The sequence below is a fragment of the Phoxinus phoxinus genome (assembly GCF_949152265.1).
Source record: "Phoxinus phoxinus genome assembly, chromosome: 20".
NCBI lineage: Eukaryota > Metazoa > Chordata > Actinopteri > Cypriniformes > Leuciscidae > Phoxinus > Phoxinus phoxinus.
Genome location: NC_136895.1, coordinates 14,404,546 through 14,428,341, shown reverse-complemented (window position 1 = coordinate 14,428,341; position 23,796 = coordinate 14,404,546). Strand labels below are relative to the sequence as shown.

The 23,796-nt window shown below is 35.4% G+C and overlaps 1 protein-coding gene across 3 annotated transcripts; it reads left to right on the top strand.

Annotated features, from left to right (window-relative positions):
• The first annotated feature begins 2,261 nt into the window (after positions 1-2,261).
• LOC306988853 (guanine nucleotide-binding protein G(q) subunit alpha-like) lies at positions 2,262-17,249 on the top strand. 3 transcript variants are annotated; one of them, XM_079594023.1, is made up of 8 exons: positions 2,262-2,719; positions 3,608-3,763; positions 5,767-5,951; positions 6,626-6,780; positions 8,382-8,510; positions 10,042-10,171; positions 11,653-11,806; positions 13,771-14,388. In XM_079594023.1, exons 2-8 carry the CDS (start codon positions 3,613-3,615, stop codon positions 13,971-13,973), a joined length of 1,107 nt encoding a protein of 368 aa, XP_079450149.1. In that variant the 5' UTR covers positions 2,262-2,719; positions 3,608-3,612; the 3' UTR covers positions 13,974-14,388. The 3 variants fall into 3 exon arrangements, with proteins under 3 accessions (XP_079450149.1, XP_079450150.1, XP_079450151.1); XM_079594024.1 differs by lacking the exon at positions 13,771-14,388 and adding an exon at positions 16,433-17,249 and having other exon boundaries at positions 2,284-2,719; XM_079594025.1 differs by having other exon boundaries at positions 2,284-2,719; positions 5,742-5,951.
• The last annotated feature ends 6,547 nt before the right edge of the window (positions 17,250-23,796 follow it).

Genomic DNA, 23,796 nt, shown 5'->3' with positions numbered 1-23,796 from the left:
TTAACCATTCATAAAGGATGCGTCTCATTCAGCCCCCAAGTTCAGTAGTCAGGGCACTGATCAAGGAGTCTCAATTGCATAATCCTTATAGTGCACTGAAACATTAGCTCCCTGAAAAGTCCCACAACGCACTGTGAAAACCAGGGAGCATCGGTGTTGTTAATCGTAATCCATTTAACATGCATAAGGTCAAAACCACAGGGTAAGCAATCCTGATAACAACAAAGGTCTAAGGCTCCGGCAAACAGGGAAATCCAGGTAGATAGGTAGAGAATCAAGACCATGACAAGGACCAGCGATGACGTCCCAAAATGCAGTAAAACACTAACATTCAGTAAGAATTTGCCACTGACAAAACCCACAAAGCTTAAATAGGCAAACATGAATGAGATAAATCACACACAGGTGGCAGGAATCAGGAATAAGTCCAGGCAACGAATCATGGGAAATGCAGTTCATGATATGATCAAGGAGACAGGAGGTGTGCCCTCTGGTGGCTATCATCGCCACTCCATCTGACAGACGTGACCGTTGCTCACTATTGCCGTGTCTCATTTCGAAGGCTGTGTCGGCTGCATACGTCATTGAGGATGCTTCATTTAAATTTTAATTACATATTCATTATTAATCTTGTAACATTATTTATGCAATTATAATCGCTGTAAATGCATCCGTGCATTACACAGTCTTCAGATGCAGCTTCTGTTCCATCTCTGCAGTGCAAGCATGGATTGTGTTGATCCTGATTTCATTTGATTGGTAACATCCCTATAGTGTCATCCCTATAAAAGATGACGGGGGTATACATTTAATAAGATGAGTGATACAAACAGTGAAACGTCCTAGTGCTGTAAGAACACTGCTCAGCCAATCACATTCGAGAAACCAAAACTAACTGTTTTATAATAACAGACTGTAGCACCAGTGTGACATTGGACCAGTCAAAAATGTTAAATTAAATTCAATGTCAGGGATTTCCAGGAACCCTACACATACACATTATCACACTATCCTATTCATAGGGCAATAAGGACACAGTGTCTTTTTGTAAACAAAATCTCATGACCATTTAAATCTATAACACAGAAATAGAGGATACATATATTTCCCACTGAAAATAGGCTACTGAACAAAAGCAATAAAAAGTCATAGGCCTGCATATTCTTGTAAATCGAAGCACATGTTTCGATTCTAAGTCGTTTAAAGTAGTTCAACAAATCCAACACATTTGAATGGTTTTAGTATCCAAGCTATTTCATTCTTGAATACCTGAATCTACATCGATATTACATTGCATACAAATAGCAAGCTATATACTCCAAAAAATATCCTCCTCATCCTGGAATTGAAATTATGTTTTATACTATTATATTATATGATATTAAGATTAAACTGAAAGTAACAGCATGCTGACCTTTACAGGGCACAAAGCAGCCAAATTTACTCTAAAGTTTGTTTTGATTCTACTTGTCTTGCATAAATGCAAACTGTCATTTCCTTCAAGTCCTTTCCAGGTCACTTGTTCAGTTATGTATATTATATACTATATATATAGGCTATATATATATATATATATATATATATATATATATATATATATATATATATAATGTTTTACTGTAAGTGTAGCTACTTGAAAATGAAATACATTGGCATGGGAGTGATGGGACTATTCTTAGGTCTTTGATGGCACCATGTGGCAACTGCCTGGAATAACAAATTTGTCAATAGGTAATTTGCCAGCAAATTACAATTGTTCTAGGTTGCTATTCTCTGTTTAAAAATATATAGGCCTACCGAAATCATTCTGACTTTCTCCAGGACTTTGACTTACTTACCTGGTTCCCATGGCGATGTGGACTATAGGCAATCTCGATATCTCACAACACTGCGAAAGGCCTGATAAACCGGTTCTGCCTGCGAAGACAAAAGACTGACATCCACAGAGTTCGAGAGAGGAGTGTCAAATACCTGCACAGCTATTCAAGAAATTAACACCACTTGTGACTTAGAACAGGTTTTTTTGTATAATCTATAGCCTTATGTAAAATCTATACTCATCTTTTTGGGTCAGTATCAGCTGCTATTCTTGTATCTATATGGGTTAGTATACAGCTTTTAGGTTTAGTCACTTAAGCGTTCATTCCACTTATTAACGGATGTGTTTCGAAACTTAGGAAGCTGTCCACTAAGGCAGCTTTTCTGGGAGATATGATGCCTAAAAATGCTGACTGGTGCACGCCTAAGGGGGCGTTCACACCGGGCGCGTACTTTTTCGTCAATACGCATGCGTCAGACAGACCTTGCGTCGCCGTCGCGTCTCGAGCGTTTATCAAGCTAAAAACTTTTGAAAACGCACCTCGAGACCCCTCCGTTCTGTTTAGTTGCACTCTGTTTAGCAGCATTTAAACACAAGAACGCTTGCTGTTAAATGCTTTAAACCGCTGTATAAGTGGTCATCTGATTTAGGTTTTGAGACAGTGCATATTCACAGAGTTCAAGAAGGACTTTCCTGAATTGCAGGTTGATCTGTCTGAAGCCAGGGGGGAATGATACAACGTTTACAGATAAATCTGGATTGTTTTCGGGGGGTAAACCTCTGAGAAAACTTCTGACGGGTGAAAGAAGTAGGTTCAGATCCAGTTCGGCTCTAGGAGGAAAATGGATCGTGTTTCGTAAAGGAATTACTGACTCCGTACAGGTGTGTCGACGAATGCAGGTAAGTGATTCAACGCATTTATGTTGTCTCTATCCAAGTAGCTATATTCTCTTTTTTTTCTTTACAATTCTTCTTCTTAGGGGAAGTCCGAGATTGTAAAATGTATTTCTTTCAAATGGAGCTTTACAACAATATCATAATTAAACAAGAGTTGATTTACTCTAGAATAGTCCATTAATACATAGCCTAAGTATTCATTCGAATAGAATTGTATACATTTAAGGCTACACTAATGATGGAAGTTCGGCTCCTTTCCGCGAATCGGTTCTTTCGAGCAGTGAATAAAACCATTAAGTCAAGTCAAGTCAAGAATATTTGTATAGCGCTTTTCACAATACAGATTGTATCAAAGCAGCTTCACAGTATTAAATTAAAATAATAATTAAACGTCCATGTTTGGTAATGCTAATCAATAGTATTATTCATTGATTAATTCAATTGAATATCCCCAAGTGATTAAGTGATCATTTTATGTCACAACGCAATTACCCTAGTCTCTAGCATATTTCAAGCTCGTGTGTCTCAGTTCAGTTTGTTGCAGCCAACATGGCTCTTAAAAACAAAGTATATTTGTACATAAATACAATTTGATACAATTAATGTACTTTTTTTTTAGCTACAAACATTTCTGCAATTAATGCTATACTGACTGACTAATCAATAATTCACTGAAGAGCATCTCGGACCGATACAGTTTTACAGAATTGTTCAGACGGTTTTGTGAGCCGGTTCAATTGATTCTTTTCAAAAGATTCGACTCAAAACAACCTCGCAATTGTAACCTATACGTTGTAAATTTCTTAATTCCCCCTTTTCTTAAGAGCCATTATATTAAAAGGGGAACTGAAATCAAATATGCTCTTGATATAATTTAAATCGGTCCTATAGGAGAGATGGGGAGCTGTTGGAGATGGTGCTATACGACGTGCACCTGTTGCATGTCTGAAGATGAGAAGAGCGCCATGGCCATTCACAATGAAATCAAAAAAATCCTTGCTGACCAGAAGAAAAGAGAACGGAGAGAAATCAAAATACTTTTATTAGGTAAGATCTTTTTGCCTTTGGTTTAACTTAAAGTAAGTTAACTGGTTGCCTCAATTTTGAGTTCATTGAAATAAAAAATTGTAGTTAATACAATGAAAGAGATTACAACATGCAGTAATATGTTTTATATAATATTGATCATTTTTAACTGCATTACTGTTGGATACAATCAGCAAGCAAGAATGAAAGAATTGTTTTTGTGACAAATGAATTAAATGGAGGTAATAAGGGTGTTGTAAAGAATATCACACCATGACAAGTCATTGTTGTTGAGCCACCTGGAGATGGTTGTTTAAAGCAAGTTAGTATGATTTCGAATTTGTCTCGTGATGTCTTGATGGACACATTCTTGAAGTGCTCAAAGCACCAGAAGGACATGCCTGAAATGTTTTTTTCCTTGCTCATCGTAAAAATGTATATTTCGCAATCTTTCGATTCCCTTTGATGTGTGATTATTTGCCTGGCAAATATTTGCAGTTTGAGTTACCGATAACTACTTAACGCTTATCTGCTCAAATCCATCAAATGAAAACGATAAGAGAGAAATAGTTGTAGACTTTACAGTAGAGAAAGTCCCTCGATGGTGAAGGCATCCAAACACAACCGGCCACATGCTTTCTGACACGGCACGTCTCCGAATGTCAGTCTGAGATTCAAACGTCTCGCTTTGTTAACAGGACCGATAACATTCCTTTGTGCATGAGGAAAGCCTCATGTGCTATCACCTGCACCTTGCATTCCTTTCGGTTCTCTATTTTTGTCATGCTGAGACCTGGTTTCAGAACTAGTGTTTAACATCCCTTTTCTGTTTCATGTAATATTTACTTTCTTTTATTTTTTCAGCCTGGCTTTATATTAGGTGTCTTTAGATACAATGTGCTTATGTCAATGCACTTATTATCTTTTATTGCAAAACACTTTTGGCACCATAGAGTGGAACGGTCGGGTTCCGGAAGTAAAATCTCCATTCATTTTCTCCATAAGAAAATAGATTTTGAACGCCAGCCCGCATTAATTCAGCTTATTTTTTAAATAAGTTTAACAGTGGGGTTCCTGATGAAAAACTACATTACCCATGATGCAGTACAGAAAACTCCACCAATCAGAGAGTCGAAATAAGCTAAACGCGCCAAAAAAGCTCTTTAGCTCTGTCCACTCCCATGAAGCATTGCGAATTACATAATCGAGTCGGTCTCCTTACACTCTCAAAATACTTGTAATAACGGTATCGTTTTCAAAAAACGTGCACTTTGAAACCCGTTTTCAAAAGTTAGCATTTTCAGGCCCCCAAAACACAGTTGTCGTGTAAATGAACGGCCAAAACACATACAAAGTTTTACATTTTTAGTTGAAACCGTTGTCGTGTAAATGCGTTACGCCCCCTTAATCAACATTTGTAAATTAGTAGTTTTATCTCGATCGTTTTTTCTTTGATTACGCTGTTCGCAATGCTTCATGGGATTGTAGTTCTTTCCCTCACTTAAATCCGTTAAATAACACAGTCTTGTACCTTTGTATTTTTGTCCGAATTTCAAATACTTTTTTGCTTCAAATCACTGTTTGATTCATTTCGTAACTGGTTGGCTTGGTTCATGGCTTATAACACTTTAATGTGGGAACATTTTGGGGATAAAGGGTAAGGAAAGGGTCAACAGTATAATTACAGATGTAATTACATAAAACATGTACACAAATAAGTGCATTGGGTCACACTTTATTTGAAGGTGTCATTGTTACAGTGTAATTGTATATTTAAGTACTGAGTAATATTAAGCAACTACATGTACTACTTACATGTACTTACTATAGGATTATAGGTTAGTTGCATGTAATTATGCATCATTTACTGTTATTACTATGGTAAGTACATGTTACATAATGTAATAAGGACACTGTAAAATAGTGTTACCGTGCATTGTATCAAATGATTAAATGAAATGTTTGTACATAGTAGTTAAAGGCATTTAATATGAAGTAGGTCCTTTTATTCGTGTGGATTTCAGGCACTGGAGAAAGCGGGAAGACGACTTTTATTAAGCAGATGAGGATTATTCATGGCAAGGGCTTTTCTGAAGAAGACAGGCGTGGCTACACTAAAATGGTTTTCCAGAATATCTTCACAGCTATGAAGGCTCTGACAGTGGCGATGAACACCTTAAGGATTCCCTACGCTAACCCACAGAACGAGGTCAGCTGCCAAAGAGAAAGCTTGAATTGTTTTTGAACCCCTCCCAGTTGTAAAGTTGAAATAAAGTGCACAATGTTCCTTGAAACGCCCACTGATGGCCCAATTTGCACAAGCAATAACAAATAAATAAAAGAGTAATATACTGTAAATAGCTTTTTTACTTTATAAAAATGTATAATACTTACTGTAAAATTATTATAAATTATTGGTATATAAAGTATTAGTATTACTAATATAAAATATTTGTATTTAAAGGAATGTAAATATTTAAATTATGTACATTTAAACCAATCAATCTATATAAAAGATATATAAATATAAAAAGGTATAATCATAATATAATACTTTAAATATATATGAGACTTACACTTATATTCATGTACAGCATATTGAATATTTATATACTTATACATGAATATATATACTTATAAAATATATACTTAGGAATATGTATATTATGTAGGCTACATTAAAAAGAAAATTATGAAATTCTATAAAAATTATGTAATATATTCATAAATATAAAATGTATAAGTATATATATATATATATTATAGTTAAGACAGAATAACTGTAAGAGCTCTCCTTTCAGACAGACCAGAATTACAAATTACATTTACAACCACACTATATTCTTATAAACAAGCCTCAATTGTTCCCATTTATATCCTTAGGTATATGGGCAACAGTTTCAGGAAGTGGAAATACGTCAGATAACACATTTGGACAGAATGTATGTGGAAGGTATCCGTCGGCTCTGGGCTGACGCGGGTATCAAGGCCTGTTACAGTCGCCGTAGAGAGTACCAGCTTCTGGACTCGACAGAATAGTAAGTATCTCTATCAAAAATTAGACTCGGACAGGGTGATCAGGACCCTGGCAATTGATTTTGAAATGATGACCAGTTGACTGTACATTAGCATGTTTATTACATGAAAATAAATAAATAATATGGCCATGAAATATTCATTTAAAAGCCAGCTGTCACATGTATGCTCTGTTTTGTTTAGTTTCTGTGTTCTAATGTCCCTTGTTAGTCTCCCTGGTACTTAATTAGTTAACCCCATTTTTGTTTTAGTCAGTCATCCTCCATGTATTTAAACCCTGAGTTTCCCGTGTTTCTTTATCTGGTATCGGTTAAGTTTAATGTGGTTGTGTTTGTTTATTCTCCTGTGTGTTCCCGGTTGGATTTATTAAATAATTTTGACTATTTTTGTTCCGTCGTCCACTCTTTAAAGCCAGTGCGTCACACCAGCAGAGCAATACATATTTGTAAAACATATTGACCACAGAATGTGAACAATACTGACATATCAGAACCAGTTATTTCAGTGAGCTGTGTAAAAAATCTAGACATAATTATTAATATAAATAATTAAGATATCAATTATTTACATAATAACCAATATTATACTAACATTTATTAATATATTGTTATAATAATAAGTTATTTTATCATATTAAAATAATACACAAATATTCAATTTAATATACATTTATTAAATTGAACATGCATTATTATTTATAATTTTTTTTATACATTTTTATCTAGATTTTTTAAATTATAATTATATTTACAATATTATCTAGTATAAACATTAGCTCATTTATTTTTTCAATTATATTATTATATTAATTTGCATTTATTAAATATTAAATGATCAACATTATTCGAATTACATTTATATAATTACATTAACTAATATATTTCTTATATATATATATGTACCTGTATATATATATAGTTATTGTAATTGTATCAATAGTAACATATAATGTTAAAAAATACAATTTTAATATTAACAATAATTTTGACCGTTTAATTTAAAATTGTCTAATTAAAAAATCACTTTAATTTCCCAGTTAAACCGAGCAAGGAAATTTTGTGTCAAAAGCATTTAATGTTGAAAAAACCTTGAAATAGTTTGTGCAGATCCAAATGGCACCATTGGAGGGCAATGCAGCTATACCTTTAGACAAGCATGCATTGCAAGCAAGTCAGTATTTCCCTCCATTCTCTTATATTGACGATTGATGCTTTTCAGTTCTCAGATTGTCATAGTATGTTTTTTTGTTTTTTTTTGCTAATGCCATTGACAGACCTGAAGCCCTTTAAATGAAGTCAGTGCTGCATGTTGTTAAGCAAATTTCCTGTAAAGTACATCAGGGCTTTCTTGTTAATCGTTACCTAATCACTCCTTTACACAGTTCTGCATGTCCTTCTCAGTCTCTCCTCCTGCTTCCCCAGTCCTGTTTTCAGTTCTACAAACCTGGCCATGATAAGAAACACAAACAAACCTGGACGTTTAATTAAACTGCCGTTTAAAGCACAAACACCAATAAAGCAAAAGGCAAACATCATGGCACTTTATCACACTCGCACAGTTCTGAAATGTAACGCTCAAGTATGTTGCTTTTTTCTTTTTTTAGCTATATGACACATTTGGACCGTATTGCGGGCCCAGACTACATCCCAACAGCCCAGGACGTGCTGCGAGTCCGATTCCCCACCACAGGCATCAACGATTACACCTTCAGCGTGGAGAAGATCACCCTCAGGTACCGTACGCATGTTTCCCGCCGGTTTCCCAGACAAGGCTTAAGCTAGTCCCAGACTAATGCATGTTTGAGCTGTTTTAACTGAAAGCAACTTGCTCTGACTTTTATTTGCTCTGAATTTCAAATTTTTATGATTTAAAGTCACCATGAAATTAAAATGGACAATTCTTATTTTTTTATGGAATATTGCGGTATTTATTGTAATTGATTTATAGCAAACCACAACCATCCAATCAATTCAAAATCAAGTCATTTTCAAAACAAAAATGTTATTGTTTGAGAAGCCATTTCATTAAAAAAAAAAAAAATCACAATAGGGAAGAAAAGACGGTTGCAACTTCTGTTTAATGCCGACTTTAATTATTAGCTTTTCATTAAAGGCATAGTTCACCCATAAATTACCCCATGATTTACTCACCCTCAAGCCATACAAGCCCATTTGAAGCCCAAAGAAGTGCATCCACCATAAACGTACTCCACACGGCTCCGGGGGGTTAATAAAGGCCTTCAATCTGAAGCGATGCGTTTGTGTACGAAAAATATCCATTTTTAAAACTTTAAAAAGTAAAATAACTAGCTTCCGGCATACGCAAGTCGACTTACAAGTAACCCCTGGTGCGATGTATGACGTAGCGAAAGCTTTGACGCCTCTCGCGGTTCAGACAAACAGAGCTAGGCAAGAAACTCCAGCTCCTTCGACATTTCTTTTGAAAAATTCTCGTGACTTTTATTTCATGACCGGTGTTTTGTTTTGCTCTATCCTCTGCCTTTATAAACCCCCCGGAGCCGTGTGGAGTACGTTTATGATGGATGGATGCACTTTTTTGGGCTTAAATCTTGTCATTCACTGCCATTCTAATGGTGCGTTCACACCGGACGCGAATAGCGCGTCAGGCGCGAGTGATTTCAATGTTAAGTCAATGCAAAGACGCGTTACGCGCGTAAACGCGTAACGCGTCTTTGCATTGACTTAACATTGAAATCACTCGCGCCTGACGCGATATTCGCGTCCGGTGTGTAGGGACCGTAAAGCTTGGAAGAGCCAGGACATTTTTTTATTATATCTCCGATTGTGTTCGTATGAAATAAGAAAGTCATATACACCTAGGATGGTGCCAGGGTGAGTAAATCATGGGGTAATTATCATTTGTGGGTGAACTATCCCTTTAAATCGTGAACCCCCTGCAGTTCTGTCACAAACCTCTAGGGGTCGCGAATTTGGGTTTGGGAAACCCTGGTGTAATAAGTGTTGCACACAGTAATACGATTTACTTTCTGCCTGGCAACCACCTATAAAAAACACCTTAGTAATACCAATGTAAATTGTGTTGAAAAATGTGAGTTTTATAAACAAGACGTGAGTTGATTTCCTGATGCTGTCCAGTATATTTTAAGGTTTGATATGATAACAGCAAGGAAGTAGGAACAAATCAATAGGGGTTTACAGTTAGTGTTGAATGTTTTTGGTTTAGACAGAAAGTGTCAAGAATACACAATTTAATCTAGATCTTAAAAAAATGTTCCCCCGAAGGATTGTAGATGTTGGTGGCCAGAAGTCAGAGAGGCGGAAGTGGATCCATTGCTTTGAGAATGTGACATCGCTCATATTTTTAGCCTCCCTCAGTGAGTTCGACCAGGTGCTGGAGGAAAATAACATGGAGGTGAGCGTCTCCATCGACCCCGGGCTGTCGGTATCTCTCTCCTTCCTTCTCATACTAATCAATGGTTTTGATTTGCATATCTTGGGTCGGTTTCGCCCGAGTCCAAAAAAAATAAAAATCCCCAAAAAAAAAAGCAGAAAGAGGTCAATAATGAATTAGGAAAGCTATTTAATTACCATAGCATGTTAGTTAGCTAGAAAAATTAACTATATAGAGGAGTATTTTGATAAGTATATGCAATATATGATATATTATATTTTTACTCATATCATTAAAAAGTATTATATACTTATGTATATAATAATTAATAAAGTAATATGTTATTATTATAAAATCCACATCATATATTTATTAAAATTGTGAAATTTGTGTCACGCACTAATAAAAACAGCAGCCTACCAGTCATTGTACCATGTAAACATTGTGACATGTTGTCACTAAACTTAATGAAATTCCAAATGTTTTGACAATCACAATACACTTTTCTTCCCCCCCCCTCCCCCCTATACAAACTACAATGTTGCTATGAAAAATAGTTTTTGTTAATTCAAGTAAGGCTGAAATAAAATAAAATAAAATACAAACATTTAATGAAAAACTTAAAAAAACTTAAGCCAAAAAAGTGTCAAATTACTAAAACTGATATTAAATAAAGCTATATACAAACTAAAATATAAAATGACAAAAGCACACAACAAAATGACTAAATCTCAAAAGAAAAATATATTTTTGAAATGAATATATTAATAAATTATATAATAGTATATAAATACTATAGTGCTTATAATAACATTACTTTAGTATTATAAATAAGTTGAGTCTGGAATTATTATTATTTTTCCATGATAAATTAAATAAAAATGAATGTATTTATTGTATTCAATTAGATCATTATTTAAATAAAATTAAAATCAGCATAAATTAAAGTCGCCATGAAATCAAAATGGGGAATTCTTATTTTGTATGGAATATTGAAGGGAAGAAAAGACGATCGAAACTTCTATTTCATGACAACTTATACCAAGTAATACCAAGATTTTACCAATACAATTGATTTTTTTGTATAACGGTAATGAGAATGAAATGTTTTATATATATATTAAAATAAGCTACTGACAGGATTTAAATGTATAATGTCACAAACTATGCAAAACATCTCAATGGTCCAAAAAAACAGGCTTCATTTTATTTCAATCATGACAACTCTCTGGACAGATTTAAAAAGCACATATTAATTTGAATGGAATGTACATAGGTTTAGTCTTGGCAGACTAGATCTGCTACACTGCTGCATGAGTGAAGGCTACTGCCGAAACGTGCAAATAAATACGATGAATAAAATGTGAGCTGCTTGCAAGGAAAGTAGGGAAAAACCATTAGCAGATCTAGGCAGGTGGTGCTGGGGAAGGAGGAGGGCTAGGAAAATGACCATGACACGCTGATTAACTTTTGCTCTGAACGCTTCCTCTCTCCGGCTCCAGAACCGCATGAAAGAAAGCTTGTCGCTCTTCTACACCACCATCCACTCGCCGTGGTTCGCCAACGCCTCCATCATCCTCTTCCTAAACAAGATGGACATCCTGGAGGAAAAGATCAAGACGTCTGACTTAAAAAGTTACTTCCCAGGCTTTGGAGGTATGGAAAGAAGGGTTTGCGCACTAACAACTTAGTAAATAGGCCCTGACTTTCCCTGCCCCTTAGGATGGGAGTATGTAGGAAACGGAATGAATAGAGCCGTTGGAACAGGTTTTGCTTCACAGAAGATGGGTAGGACAGATATAGTTCCTTAGTGCTAATATGGAGCACTATTTGTGGAAATGGCCCCAGTTTGATCGCTTTAGATCTCTCGCCCTCTACCCCCGTTACCAACAGCAACCAAAAAATAGCCAATTCTGTGCATTTACAGGCGGAAAGAGCGGCAAACAGACTCCTGATAGTGGTAATTCCAGCTTTGAGATTTAAAGATAGACAGCATAGTTGTTATGGTTATATTTATAGAGACAGTATGCCTAAAAACGAATAATTCTGACATTATTTACCTTATATACGCATGTATATATTATAAAATTGGATTATCATAATTTAAATAAATTAAATTCAGCACAACAAAATACCAACATTTTATTTACATTATAGTAACGAGAAGTGAATTAAATTATGAAAATGTCACAATTAAAATGTTCTTTTAATTAGTACTTTTACTCCGCAAGAACACAATAAATTGAAGTTACAGTAAGGACAAAAGTTGTTACAAAAGTCTTCTGTTTCAAATAAATACTGTTCTTTTGAACTTTGCTGCCGTACCAGCAGGCGCAATGATATTACAAACTTAGTCCCGGTCTATAGTATAGTTCCTAGTCATATTGGGGTAGAAAACGATGTAACTACAGAAGAGTCAAGTTTTAAATAGGAAAAATATCGAAACTCTTTGGTCATTTTTGAGAGAGATTAGAGATGCGCGGTTGGCGGTTACAGCCGCGGACTCCGGGCGGGTGACGTGACGAAAAATTATATTTTAATTAAATTCGGGCGGGTGGCGGCGTGGTTGAACCAATAAAATAAAAAATATATGTATACATTGTTAAATACACCTACATCCAAAAAAAGAAAATAGGGGAATGATATTACATGTCCCTCATGAGGCACACGCGCGCGGCCTCTTGCTCTCTCTCCCTCTCTGCCGTGCACGAGCTACGCTTTTTGGAGCACTGTCTATATACACTGTATATATACACTCACTGTATAATTTATTGTTTTTATTTATAAATAATTTTATATAATATTATATTACAAATATTATTTGATCAAAGAAAAGTCAAACAGGGTCAGTATAGCATTTTCCCTTTTTGAGTGAACTGCCCCTTAAATACAAGCGAACTTTGAGCCCCACTGACTCTAAAAGGGTTAAATATTAACTTTCAAGCAGAAGCTCTTGACAATAGTGATTTTAAAAATGTTTGCCTAGTCAGATTCTCTCTCTCTCTCTCTCTCTCTCTCTCTGTGCTTGCCTCATTCCTCCCCCTCTTCAGTTTGCATGTAGCCTGGGAAAACCCAGACCACTCTCAGTTGTAACTGAGTAAGGGTCTGGCAAAGCTCCATAGACAATTCATTTCCACAGGGGCGTCACCAACTGACGTCGGATAGATCTAAAACCAATCAGAGCGATGAATGTCATGACGTATGCAGAGCGACGGAGAAACATCTCGAGACTCTCAGCAATTCTCTGTTTGTGTTAACGAAAATGACATTTTTAAATCGCTTGAAACAGACGCGATAGCTGATTCGAACGAGTGATGTTGTGATGTTCCACGGCGGCATCCATCTCTGTAATGTACAAAATCTGCGTTACCGTCTCTGCTCTGTCGTCATCGTGTAAAGCCCGCCCCAACGTTTCTGATTGGTGCCGCGATTTCGACGGATTGGAAATGGGTTTCAATGGGCTCTTTGCCAGACCCACTTGCAGAGTAAATCTAAATTTGCCGAAAGTGGTCTGGGTTTTCCCAGGCTAGTTTGCATGTGCTCCTCCCATTTCAATCACTCATACCTTTTCATGCTCGTACTAACCCCTCCCCTCCTCTGTGGTTTGGTGCCACCCTCAGGCAAACAGCGGGACGCACAAGACGCCAGGAACCACATCAGAGAGATGTATAAACAGAAGGCCATGAATACAGAGACAAGGGAGAGCAAAAACATCTACCCTCACTTCACCTGCGCAACGGACACCAATAACATCCGGATGGTGTTCACTGACGTGAAAGACACGGTCCTGATCAAGTCTCTGCAGGAGTACGGGGTGCTTTGAGCGGCCCATGAAGCACCACTTTTTGCCAATCTAATAAAATGACTTTGGAGGGACGCTCAAAGGATGGCTTGAATTAATTCTCCTTGTGCATCCCGGATGCTTTTCTTTGTCTTTCTCTCCTTCTTTTCTTATATATCTACTTCTGTTTGTGTCGTCATTTCGGTGGATAAAAACATCAGCGTGTTTTTACGGTATGACACACTTCCCCCTCATTCCAACACTGACAGTCTGCTCAAAGTGACATCACTCTGAAAGTATGAGGATGTACAGCTGAACGGCTGACAGATATTCAGCGAGTTCTGGTTTCGAGGGGGAGGCGAGAAGAATACAACACCGTAGCTGCCAGCGAGACTGAGCTGATATTTGACTTTACTGGTTACTAGCGCAAGAGTCACTGCACTGCTTTCGTTTCTCCAAAGAACCAAAAACAAAATATTTCCTTTATGTAACATGATCTACTATTTTTATCACACAAGCAAAAGAGTCTTAAAGTAATGTTTCTATTTTGCTTATTTTCGTAAACTAAAACAATTATATTATTTTAGAGCAATATAGTCTCTCAAAATGGAGCTTATACTGTTACTTTCCTGGCATGCAAGTTTAAGTTGTTATAAAATGTGACTTTGTGTATATATAGTAGGATGGGTTACACTTTATTTTAAGGTGTCATTGTTACAGTGTAATTAAACATATAAGAGTGAGTAATATATGAACTATAGGGTTTGGTTCAGGGTTAGTTGCCTGTAAATCCATAATTTATTGTAATAGCTCACTGTAAAAAGTGATTAGTTGACTTAACTTAAAAAAATTAAGGGAACCAGTTGCCTTAAAACTATTGCGTAAATAAACTTCATACTTCATCGAAAAAATTAAGTAATGTTGAATTGTCAAGGTCACATAACTTAATTTTTTTAATTAAGCATTAAGTTTATTTACATAATGATAATTTTAAGGCAACGGGTTTACTGAAACATTTTTAAGTTATGTCAACTGATCACTTTTTACAGTAAGTACATGTAACAAGGACTCTGTAAAATAAAGTTTTACAGATATATATATATATATATATATCATAAAGTATAGTTCTGCTGAAAGTTCTGATAGTTTATTTGTTGTGTATAAACAAATAAAATAGTATTTTTAAACATAAAACTCTTTATTAGTTAAACCTCACTGGAATATATGTATTTATTTAGTATTAATACATAGAAAACTCTACTAATTAGGGAGGGTTAGCTGTTATTTAAGCATTTAAATGAATCCAATCAGTCCATCTGCTGTCATTAAAATTAGAAATCATTTCTAATATTAGTGTGTTGTTCACTGTGAATCGGTCAGGAAAGATGAAATCTGTTTTGTAATATGTTTATAATTACTGATAAATTAATGAAAAAACATGTTATGTCCTGAATTATTATAACAAAAACTGGAAATGCAACAAGTCTAATATTTATGTTTCTAATCATCACCAGCATCAAACTAGAAATGAGGCATTTTCCATGAATAGGGTATTCAGATATACTAACACAAAAAGTGTTTTTGTTCCTCAACAAATGGTTCAGAAAATACTTATTGTGAACCTCAGATGTTAAAAACTACATCTTACATTTTTATTGTCTATTCATTTTATATGTAGATTGCAATTTTTGCAACAATGTTGCCAAAATTTTGCCACCCTGTTACCAAGAAATTATATTTAAATTTTGTCTAAAAACTATTTGAATACAATTTGTCGCTGCAATTTCATACCAATAAACATGAAATAAACATACAATTTGAAAAACAACAAAAAAGAATGGGTAACAGGGTTGCACTAAATGCCTAAATGAAGCTATTACTCCGTAACTACATTTTTGGGGGCTACATTTTAGGTACTGATCAACAAATAAAAATAATTTTGCTCAAAAATATGGGTAACAGTTTTGTGCTTGATGATTGAAGTCAACACTACAATTTGTATAAAATTTTTGAAAATTGAATGATCTCACTTGTCTTCTCTTCATGCTGTAGAAAGACTTAGATGTGTGTTATGTAAAAACACGGTTACACTTTAAGGTGCCTGTGTTACAGAGTAATTATACAGGACTGAGTAACGAGTGATAATAATTAACTTGATGTACTTACAATAGAGTAAGGGTTTGTTTTAGGCATGCAAGTATGCCTAATTATAGTAACTACATGTGTAAAAAGGTCATTTTAAAATAAAATCAAGTGTTACCAAAAGTAGTTTGACATCTAATAACCCTTAAAAAAAAGCAACAACAAAAAACAAAGTGTACCATATACATGGAAACTGCCTTAAACTTTTAACATTAAACTGGTTTTCTATGGTGAAATTTTACATCTTTTGTTTGTTCTTTTCCTTTTTTTCAAATCCAAATTTTGGTTGAACTATATTTCCCTTTTCCTTGTCTTTTTTTATCTCAATGTTCTCCAACTCCACCCTATTATGATGCCAGGCCAAGAGCAAAACAAGGATGAAGCGATGGACTACATCAGTGCTCTGTACCTTAAAGAAGCTTCAAGCCGTGAAAAACGAGTACGGAAGCAAATTTACAAACACTTTACCTGTGCAACCGACACTGACAACATCCGCAAGGTCTTCTTTGACGTCAAGAAAACGGTTCTCATCAAGGAATTGCAGTCTTACGGTATGCTTTGAGATACTGAGGGGCTTCATCCGAACCGCTTCCTGGAAAGACTGATCAATTGTGAAGCTCACCAAATACGTTATAACAGGTTTGAATGGATATGCCTGAATGTAAATACAGCTAATTTGAAATGCAGCTAATAATCAGCTCTATTGGAGTTGCATTCAGAAATATTTTGTTTAATTTGTTGAAATATTAAAAGCAAAATGGGACTTTCTGACCGTCATCACACTGAAACAAATTAGCATATTCTGTTGAAGAAGAATATCACAAAATATTAATAACTTAAAATAAAGAGGCACTACTGGTTATGCGGATAAGACAATATGAAAATGATTTCAAGAAATGGACAAAATGTCCCCTTGTTATGGTATAATGTTAGATTGTCCCTGAAATGTATATACTGCAAGTCTCTTTGAATAAAAACGGTTTGCTAAATAACAATTAATCAAGTACTCCATGCGTTTATTCCATATTTGTACACAATAGACCCAATATTTTACACTATAAATGCATCTATTTCAGATGAACGCATAAAAAGGGTCAAATTGACCTGGCATGCAGTGATTTATGTATTTATTTTATCGATGAAAAAATGTATTTACTTGATATTCCATGAATTCTTAAAAAAGAATAAGAAAAAAGAATGCACAAATGATTTCTATTTCACCGAATTCATTTCCTATGAAATTTTGTCTCAACATAATTTTTGTATACATTTTTTTCAATAATAATATTTACGGTCTTAACTTTTTTTACTTAAAAATCTGTTGTGACTTTTTCTGCTCTGAGCCAAGAATTCGCCTCAGACACCAACCCTGTCTCCTTCCTACACACTACAACACGCACACAATTATTTAAAAAAAAATTGTGTATTATTGTGTAATCTCTACACTGATAAAAATATTTTGTGGTTAAGTTAATACTACAGAAAAAAACAATGTATAATTTACATGAAAAAGTTAATTCAGGCAAGAATTAAAAAAACTAAATTCTATATTAGTACTCAACTCAATCGTGTAGAAATGAAAACGTAAATATCAACGTTATAAAATTAAGTACAATTACTCAACTTTTCTGATTCTGGTGTTCCCATCATGCACTGGGCTCTGACTAATTAATGAGGTTGATTTTTCACGGTTTTCCAGCTTTATTTCCACTGTTTTATCATTGCTTTTGCTGTTAGGTTTAGTAACTTGCCATTTTGCGACATTTGGAGTTCATTTTCTACTCAAAATGACACAAAACAATTCAAACAGAAAAACGATCCATCAAATGTTACCGTCATTGTGTATTATCTACCAAGTATAGAGGTCTCTGTGTTCACACACATGACTTCTGAAATGTAGTTATGGTGTCTCACAAAATATCTATTGGATTGATGTTTCTAAGTAAAGCATACACTTAAAAATGTGGTTTATTTCAATGTTATATTGTCTGAGTGAGATGTATTGAAAAGGAAACTTCAACTAAATAGATATTACTCAACCTTTTACTAGCCATGTTAAAATTACTTATTTTCTTTGTTACTTTTAGTTAAGTAGAGTTGTGAAATTTACTTAAAAAATAAGTGTGTGAAATTTACGTAAGAAGTATTCGTGCAAAAACTTGCCAAAGAAAAATGAAATAATTTGTTCTTATTGTTTTTTTCAGTGTACACTACAATAACTTCCAGAGCCATAACCTATATTTGCTGAACCTACCAGGGGTCCAAGTGCTCTACAAGCTCTTTTCTATGGGTTTTAGACAGAGAACAGTAATAACAGGGTAGGTTGTAGGCCTTTAACTGGAAAAATGACATCACGCCAGATTTCACTTCTCTCTATTTATTTGATGAATGGATGAAAGTACTTGAGCGCACAGGGTGGTTTGATACTCATTAATAGAGTCCACTTGTCACACTTGTACAGGCTCTTTGTGACCCGAGTGAGAGAATAGCCTCTAAGTGCTTATAATTTTAGCATGCAGAGCACAATCACATGCAGACCTTTTAGAAGGTGTTTGAAAACACTTGCTGTCATTCACTACTCTCTATTTGTCTAACATGAATGTGTAACAAACATCACAGGAGAAGTTTGACATTCTAAAAGTCCTAAACATCATCATTTTGAGCATATATCAAATTATGTAAGCCTGTCTGAGGTTTGTTTGGTATTTTGTATGTTCTTTGAGCAATAATATATATATTTATTATTATTATTATTATTAATGTAAGCCTACTTGTGTTTAATAGTATTCTGTAGTGGAAATAACATTTTTGTTATAAAATGGCAGATTCATATTTTGGCCTATGTTGGCTTTTACTAACCTGCTAAAAATCATACTAGCAACAAGTTTAAACATGATAGCAATGTGCTCAATAAGTCTGAAACATGCCAGCAACGTGTTAAATCCTGGTAGCAACGTGCTAAAACATGTTAACAGTGTGCTTATTCATGCTAGAAACATCCTAGCAATGTGTTAAATCATAGACTAGTAGAAAAACATGCTAAATCATGCTAGCAACATGCTAAACATGTTATAAATGTGCTAAATTTACTAGAAACATCCTAGCAATGGGTTATTAATGCTTGTAAAATTCTAAATCATGTTAATAACATGTTAAATCATGCTGGCAATCTGCTAATTCATGTTAGAAACTGCCAGCAACAAGCTAAATCATGCTAAAACATTGTAGCAATGTGCTAGAAAAATGTGTAAAACCTTCTTTCATGTAGGTTGTCTACAAACTGAAAGGTTGGTGGTTCAATCCCCGGCTCCACCTGACCAAGTGTGTCGAGGTGTCCATAAGCAAGACACCTAACGTTAACCCAAGCTGCTCCCAACGAGCTGGATGGCGCCTTGCATGGCTGACACCGCCTTCGGTGTATGAATGGGTGAATGTGTGAGGCAACTTGTAAAGCACTTTGGTGGCCATTGGGTCCGTAAAAGCGCTATATAAATGAAGTCCATTTACCATTCTTCTTGAGTCTCTCCATCTTTCTGACATTCATCTTTCCATTGTAAATGGACAAGAGTTCTTGAAGCTCCGCCCCCTGTGCTGGGAGCAGCAGCTCATTTGCATTTAAAGGGACAGACACAAAACGAGGCGCTTTTGCTCACCCTCAAAAAGTGACAACTTTAACATGCTTTTTAAAAATATCTGTGCAGTATTTTGAGCTAAAACTTCACATTCACACTCTGGGGAAATCAGAGATTTATTTAAAATCTTGTGAAAAGGGCATTATACCACCCCTTTAAGTTATTTGAAACTTTCAGACAATGCCTTTCAAGCCAACATCAAAGCTTGTCATCAAACTTTACTCATCTAGCCTTATAGCTATTTCATCTACCCTAAATACAAAACTATTGAATAATAGATTTATACAGAGCATGAATTTATAAGACATTAATTATTGAGCATTGAATGAGGTGCTATTTAACAAATTGAATAAAATAGATATTAAATAAAACAAATTAATATCTCAAAGTAATTTTCTACAAAATAAATTTTTATAAAAATAATGATGCAAACTTCAGGAACTTTTGCTTGGCTAATCACGAATGGCAAGTAAAGCTCAGGTCAGTTTCATCTCCCTGTGGGTTGCAATCACTGCAGACCTCTAAAGAAAATGCTACAGATTGGAAATGCTCAGTGTCATTTTTGTAATGAGCGAGCCGCCCCATACACTGATTAGCTCATCTGGAAATGCATTCCATGGCCTGCTGACAATCACCCTAGCAAGCTGTTCAAGCTCACATCTAGAATATAGATCTTTCCTAAATTCCCAGACCCAATTTAAGATGAAATTATGTGAGAGAGAGAAGTCCGAAGATGAAAGCAACGAGGACAGCAGTTCGGACTGAACATGTATGTCTCGGCTGCTTTCTTGGGTTTAGTGAAAGTCTCAAAGAGGATGGTTCACAATCTTGAGTAGGCTATATACATTTTTCTAGCAATATATGGAGGATGAAAAGTGTAAGCCAAATTTATGTAATAACAACTGAAAACACTGAAAAGAATGACAAAGGCTTTGTTAAAATATTACTCATTTCAGCACATTATATAGTAGTGGCCAAAAGTGACGTCCGGCCTAACAAAATGGACACCTTCACCCTTTATTCTAATGTTATTTTAAAAAATGTTTTAAAGATGTTGTAAGCATATTGAATAGTTGTGCTTGAAGTCAATTGTTTTATTTGTTATAACGCAATGAAACATACCAAATTGAGCCAACATAATTTTTGGCCAGGCTGTCATACAAAGAAAATGAACACACGCAAAAATTAGAGAGAACCAATGTAATATTAATCACAGTTTATGTTGTGCTATAATTGTATATTTTTCCATTCAATTTGGCATGTAATATAAAACCTGTAGCTTTAGTTTGCCTTTTTGCCAAATAATTTTGTCAGATTAATACCTTAACCAAATTGAGTGTTTTTTTCTTCTTCTTCCCTCATATATAGCATATTTCTGTCATGACAACTCTCTGAGTGTTTGGCAAGGTAATGGGTATGACAATGTTAGTATGTTTGGTCTTGGCAGAACAGATCTGCTACACTGCTGCTGTCTGATTTTATTGCTGCTGCTGTTGCGGATTATTGCTGATGCTTTTATTGCTGCTGCTGCTGCAGATTATTGATGCTGCTTTTGATGCTGCTGTTATTGCTTCTGCTGCTGTTATTGCTGCTGCTGCTGCTTTTATTGCTGCTGCAGATTATTTCTGCTGCTGCTGCTGTAGATCATTGCTGCTGCAGATTATTTCTGCTGCTGCTGCTGTAGATCATTGCTGCTGCAGATTATTTCTGCTGCTGCTGCTGTAGATCATTGCGTCCTCTGCTGATGTATATTATTGCTGCTGCTGTATATTATTGCGGCCTCTGCTGCTGATGTATATTATTGCTGCTGCTGCTGTTTATTGTTGTTTCTGCTGTTATTGCTGCTGCTGTAGATTATTGCTTCTGCTGGTTTTATTGCTGCTGCAGATCATTGCTGCTGCTTCTGCTGTTTTTATTGCTGCTGCAGATTATTGCTGCTGCTTTTATTGCTGCTGCTGTAGATTATTGCTTCTGCTGTTTTTATTGCTGCTGCTGCTGCTGTTATTGCTGCTGCTGTAGATTATTGCTTCTGCTGTTTTTATTGCTGCTGCTGCTGCTGTTATTGCTGCTGCTGTAGATTATTGCTTCTGCTGTTTTTATTGCTGCTGCAGATTAATGCTGCTGCTGTTATTGCTGCTGCTGGTTATTATTGCGGCCTCTGCTGCTGATCTATTATTGCTGCTGCTGCTGATATTGCTGCTGTAGATTATTGCTGCTGCTTTTATTGCTGCTGCTGTAGATTGTTGCTTCTGCTGCTGATATTGCTGCTGCTGCTGCTGCTGCTGATTAATGCTGCTGCTGTTATTGCTGCTGCTGTAGATTATTGCTTCTGCTGTTTTTATTGCTGCTGCAGATTAATGCTGCTGCTGTTATTGCTGCTGCTGGTTATTATTGCGGCCTCTGCTGCTGATCTATTATTGCTGCTGCTGCTGCTGATGATATTGCTGCAGATTTTATTGCTCCTGCAAGCTGCTGTATATTATTGCAGATTATATATCAAATCATCTGTATTTACAGCACATTTTCTATTTATTATGTATATATAGCAAGTTATATTGCACCTTGGTTGTTCATTAATTGGTTGACATTAAGTTGCTAAAAAGAAAAGAAAGAAAATTTATCTCGCAGGAGCATTCAACATAACGTGCGTAAAACACCTGTAACACTTTACAATAAGGTTTCATTAGTTGACTACTTTAGCTAACATGAATTAAGAATGAACAAGACTTTTACAGCATTTATTAATCTTAGATTAATGTTCATTTCAACATTTACTAATACATTATTAAAATCAAAAGTTTTATTTGTTAACATTAGTTAATGCACTATGAACGAACAATGAACAACTGTATTTTTTTATTAACTAATATTAACAAAGATTAATAAATACTGTAACAAATATTTTCTCATTGTTAGATAATATATTAACTAATGTTAACAAATGAAACCTTATTGTAAAGTGTTACTAAAACAGATATATAGATGTAAATAGTAAATACTGAAAACATCATTTTCTTTCTTGGTCTATTTGTAAGAATTATTTGAAGAATACGCAAACATAATGACCTTGACCAGTGACTCACTGGAGCATCTGCTATCATTCAAAGTGTCATGAAAGATTTGCTCTGCCGATTAGCAAGTCAGACCAGCCTGAATATACTTCCTTATTGATTTATGAACAGAAGATACATTTGTTTGAAAGCGCTGTAAAGCGTTCTGCCAGAAATGCACCTAATTGCATCATGTTTTCAGATGTTTAGGGTGATACACAGCTGATTGTTTTTATCATGGTAAATGTTCAGTAGTTTATACTAAAATACCATAGCAATGGTAAACCATTATGTGTAAAGCCTAATAATAGGCATTTTCGCAGACATGGCATCAGTTTACCTACCCACGCGCACTAATAGACAGCGAGCCGGAAACGCGCACTGAAGTGCGTCTTGATGTGTGATCCGGCGGCACTGGTGACTGTCATTCTCCGTTAGTTGAGCTGACACTCTCCCCGCTGGGCACCTCGTGTGTGTGTGTGTGTGTGTGTGTGTGTGTGTGTGTGTGTGTGTGTGTGTGTGTGTGTGTGTGTGTGTGTGTGTATCAGTGTCCTACAAGCGACAGCCGTGGCACAGCCAGCCTCACTGGCCCTGTCAGAGCTCAGGACGCCTCGTTAGATCTGCTTGCCACTCCGACAAACTCTGCTGCCCTTCTCCATTGCCTGTGATCAGGGTAGATGTGATAATAGTCTAAATTTAGCAACGTGGTTTAGTTCAAGAGAGAAAATCTGTTATCATTTACTCACAGTGTTGTTCCAAACCTGGAAATTCTTTCTTTTGTTGAACATAAAAGAAAATGTTCAGCAGAATGTCCAAGCTGCACTTTTCAGTACAATGAAGATTTAAAAAAAAAAAAAAAAAATACCATAATATTTATATTTCATGTCTTTTGAAAACAGGACAAAAAACACAAGATAAAATACAATAATGAGATCAAAATGATCAAAAGATCATAATTGGCCTATGATATCAAATTCAAAATTATTACATTTGACATGCATAGAGAAAAGTCAGGAGTATGAGATGCAAAGTTATAATTAC

Coding starts and splice junctions, on each gene's coding strand:
- LOC306988853 (XM_079594024.1), top strand. CDS start 3,613: ATGGGGAGCTGTTGGAGATGGTGCTATACGACGTGCACCTGTTGCATG. Junction 3,764..5,766: donor AATCAAAATACTTTTATTAG/GTAAGATCTTTT, acceptor TGTGGATTTCAG/GCACTGGAGAAAGCGGGAAG. Junction 6,781..8,381: donor CTTCTGGACTCGACAGAATA/GTAAGTATCTCT, acceptor TTCTTTTTTTAG/CTATATGACACATTTGGACC.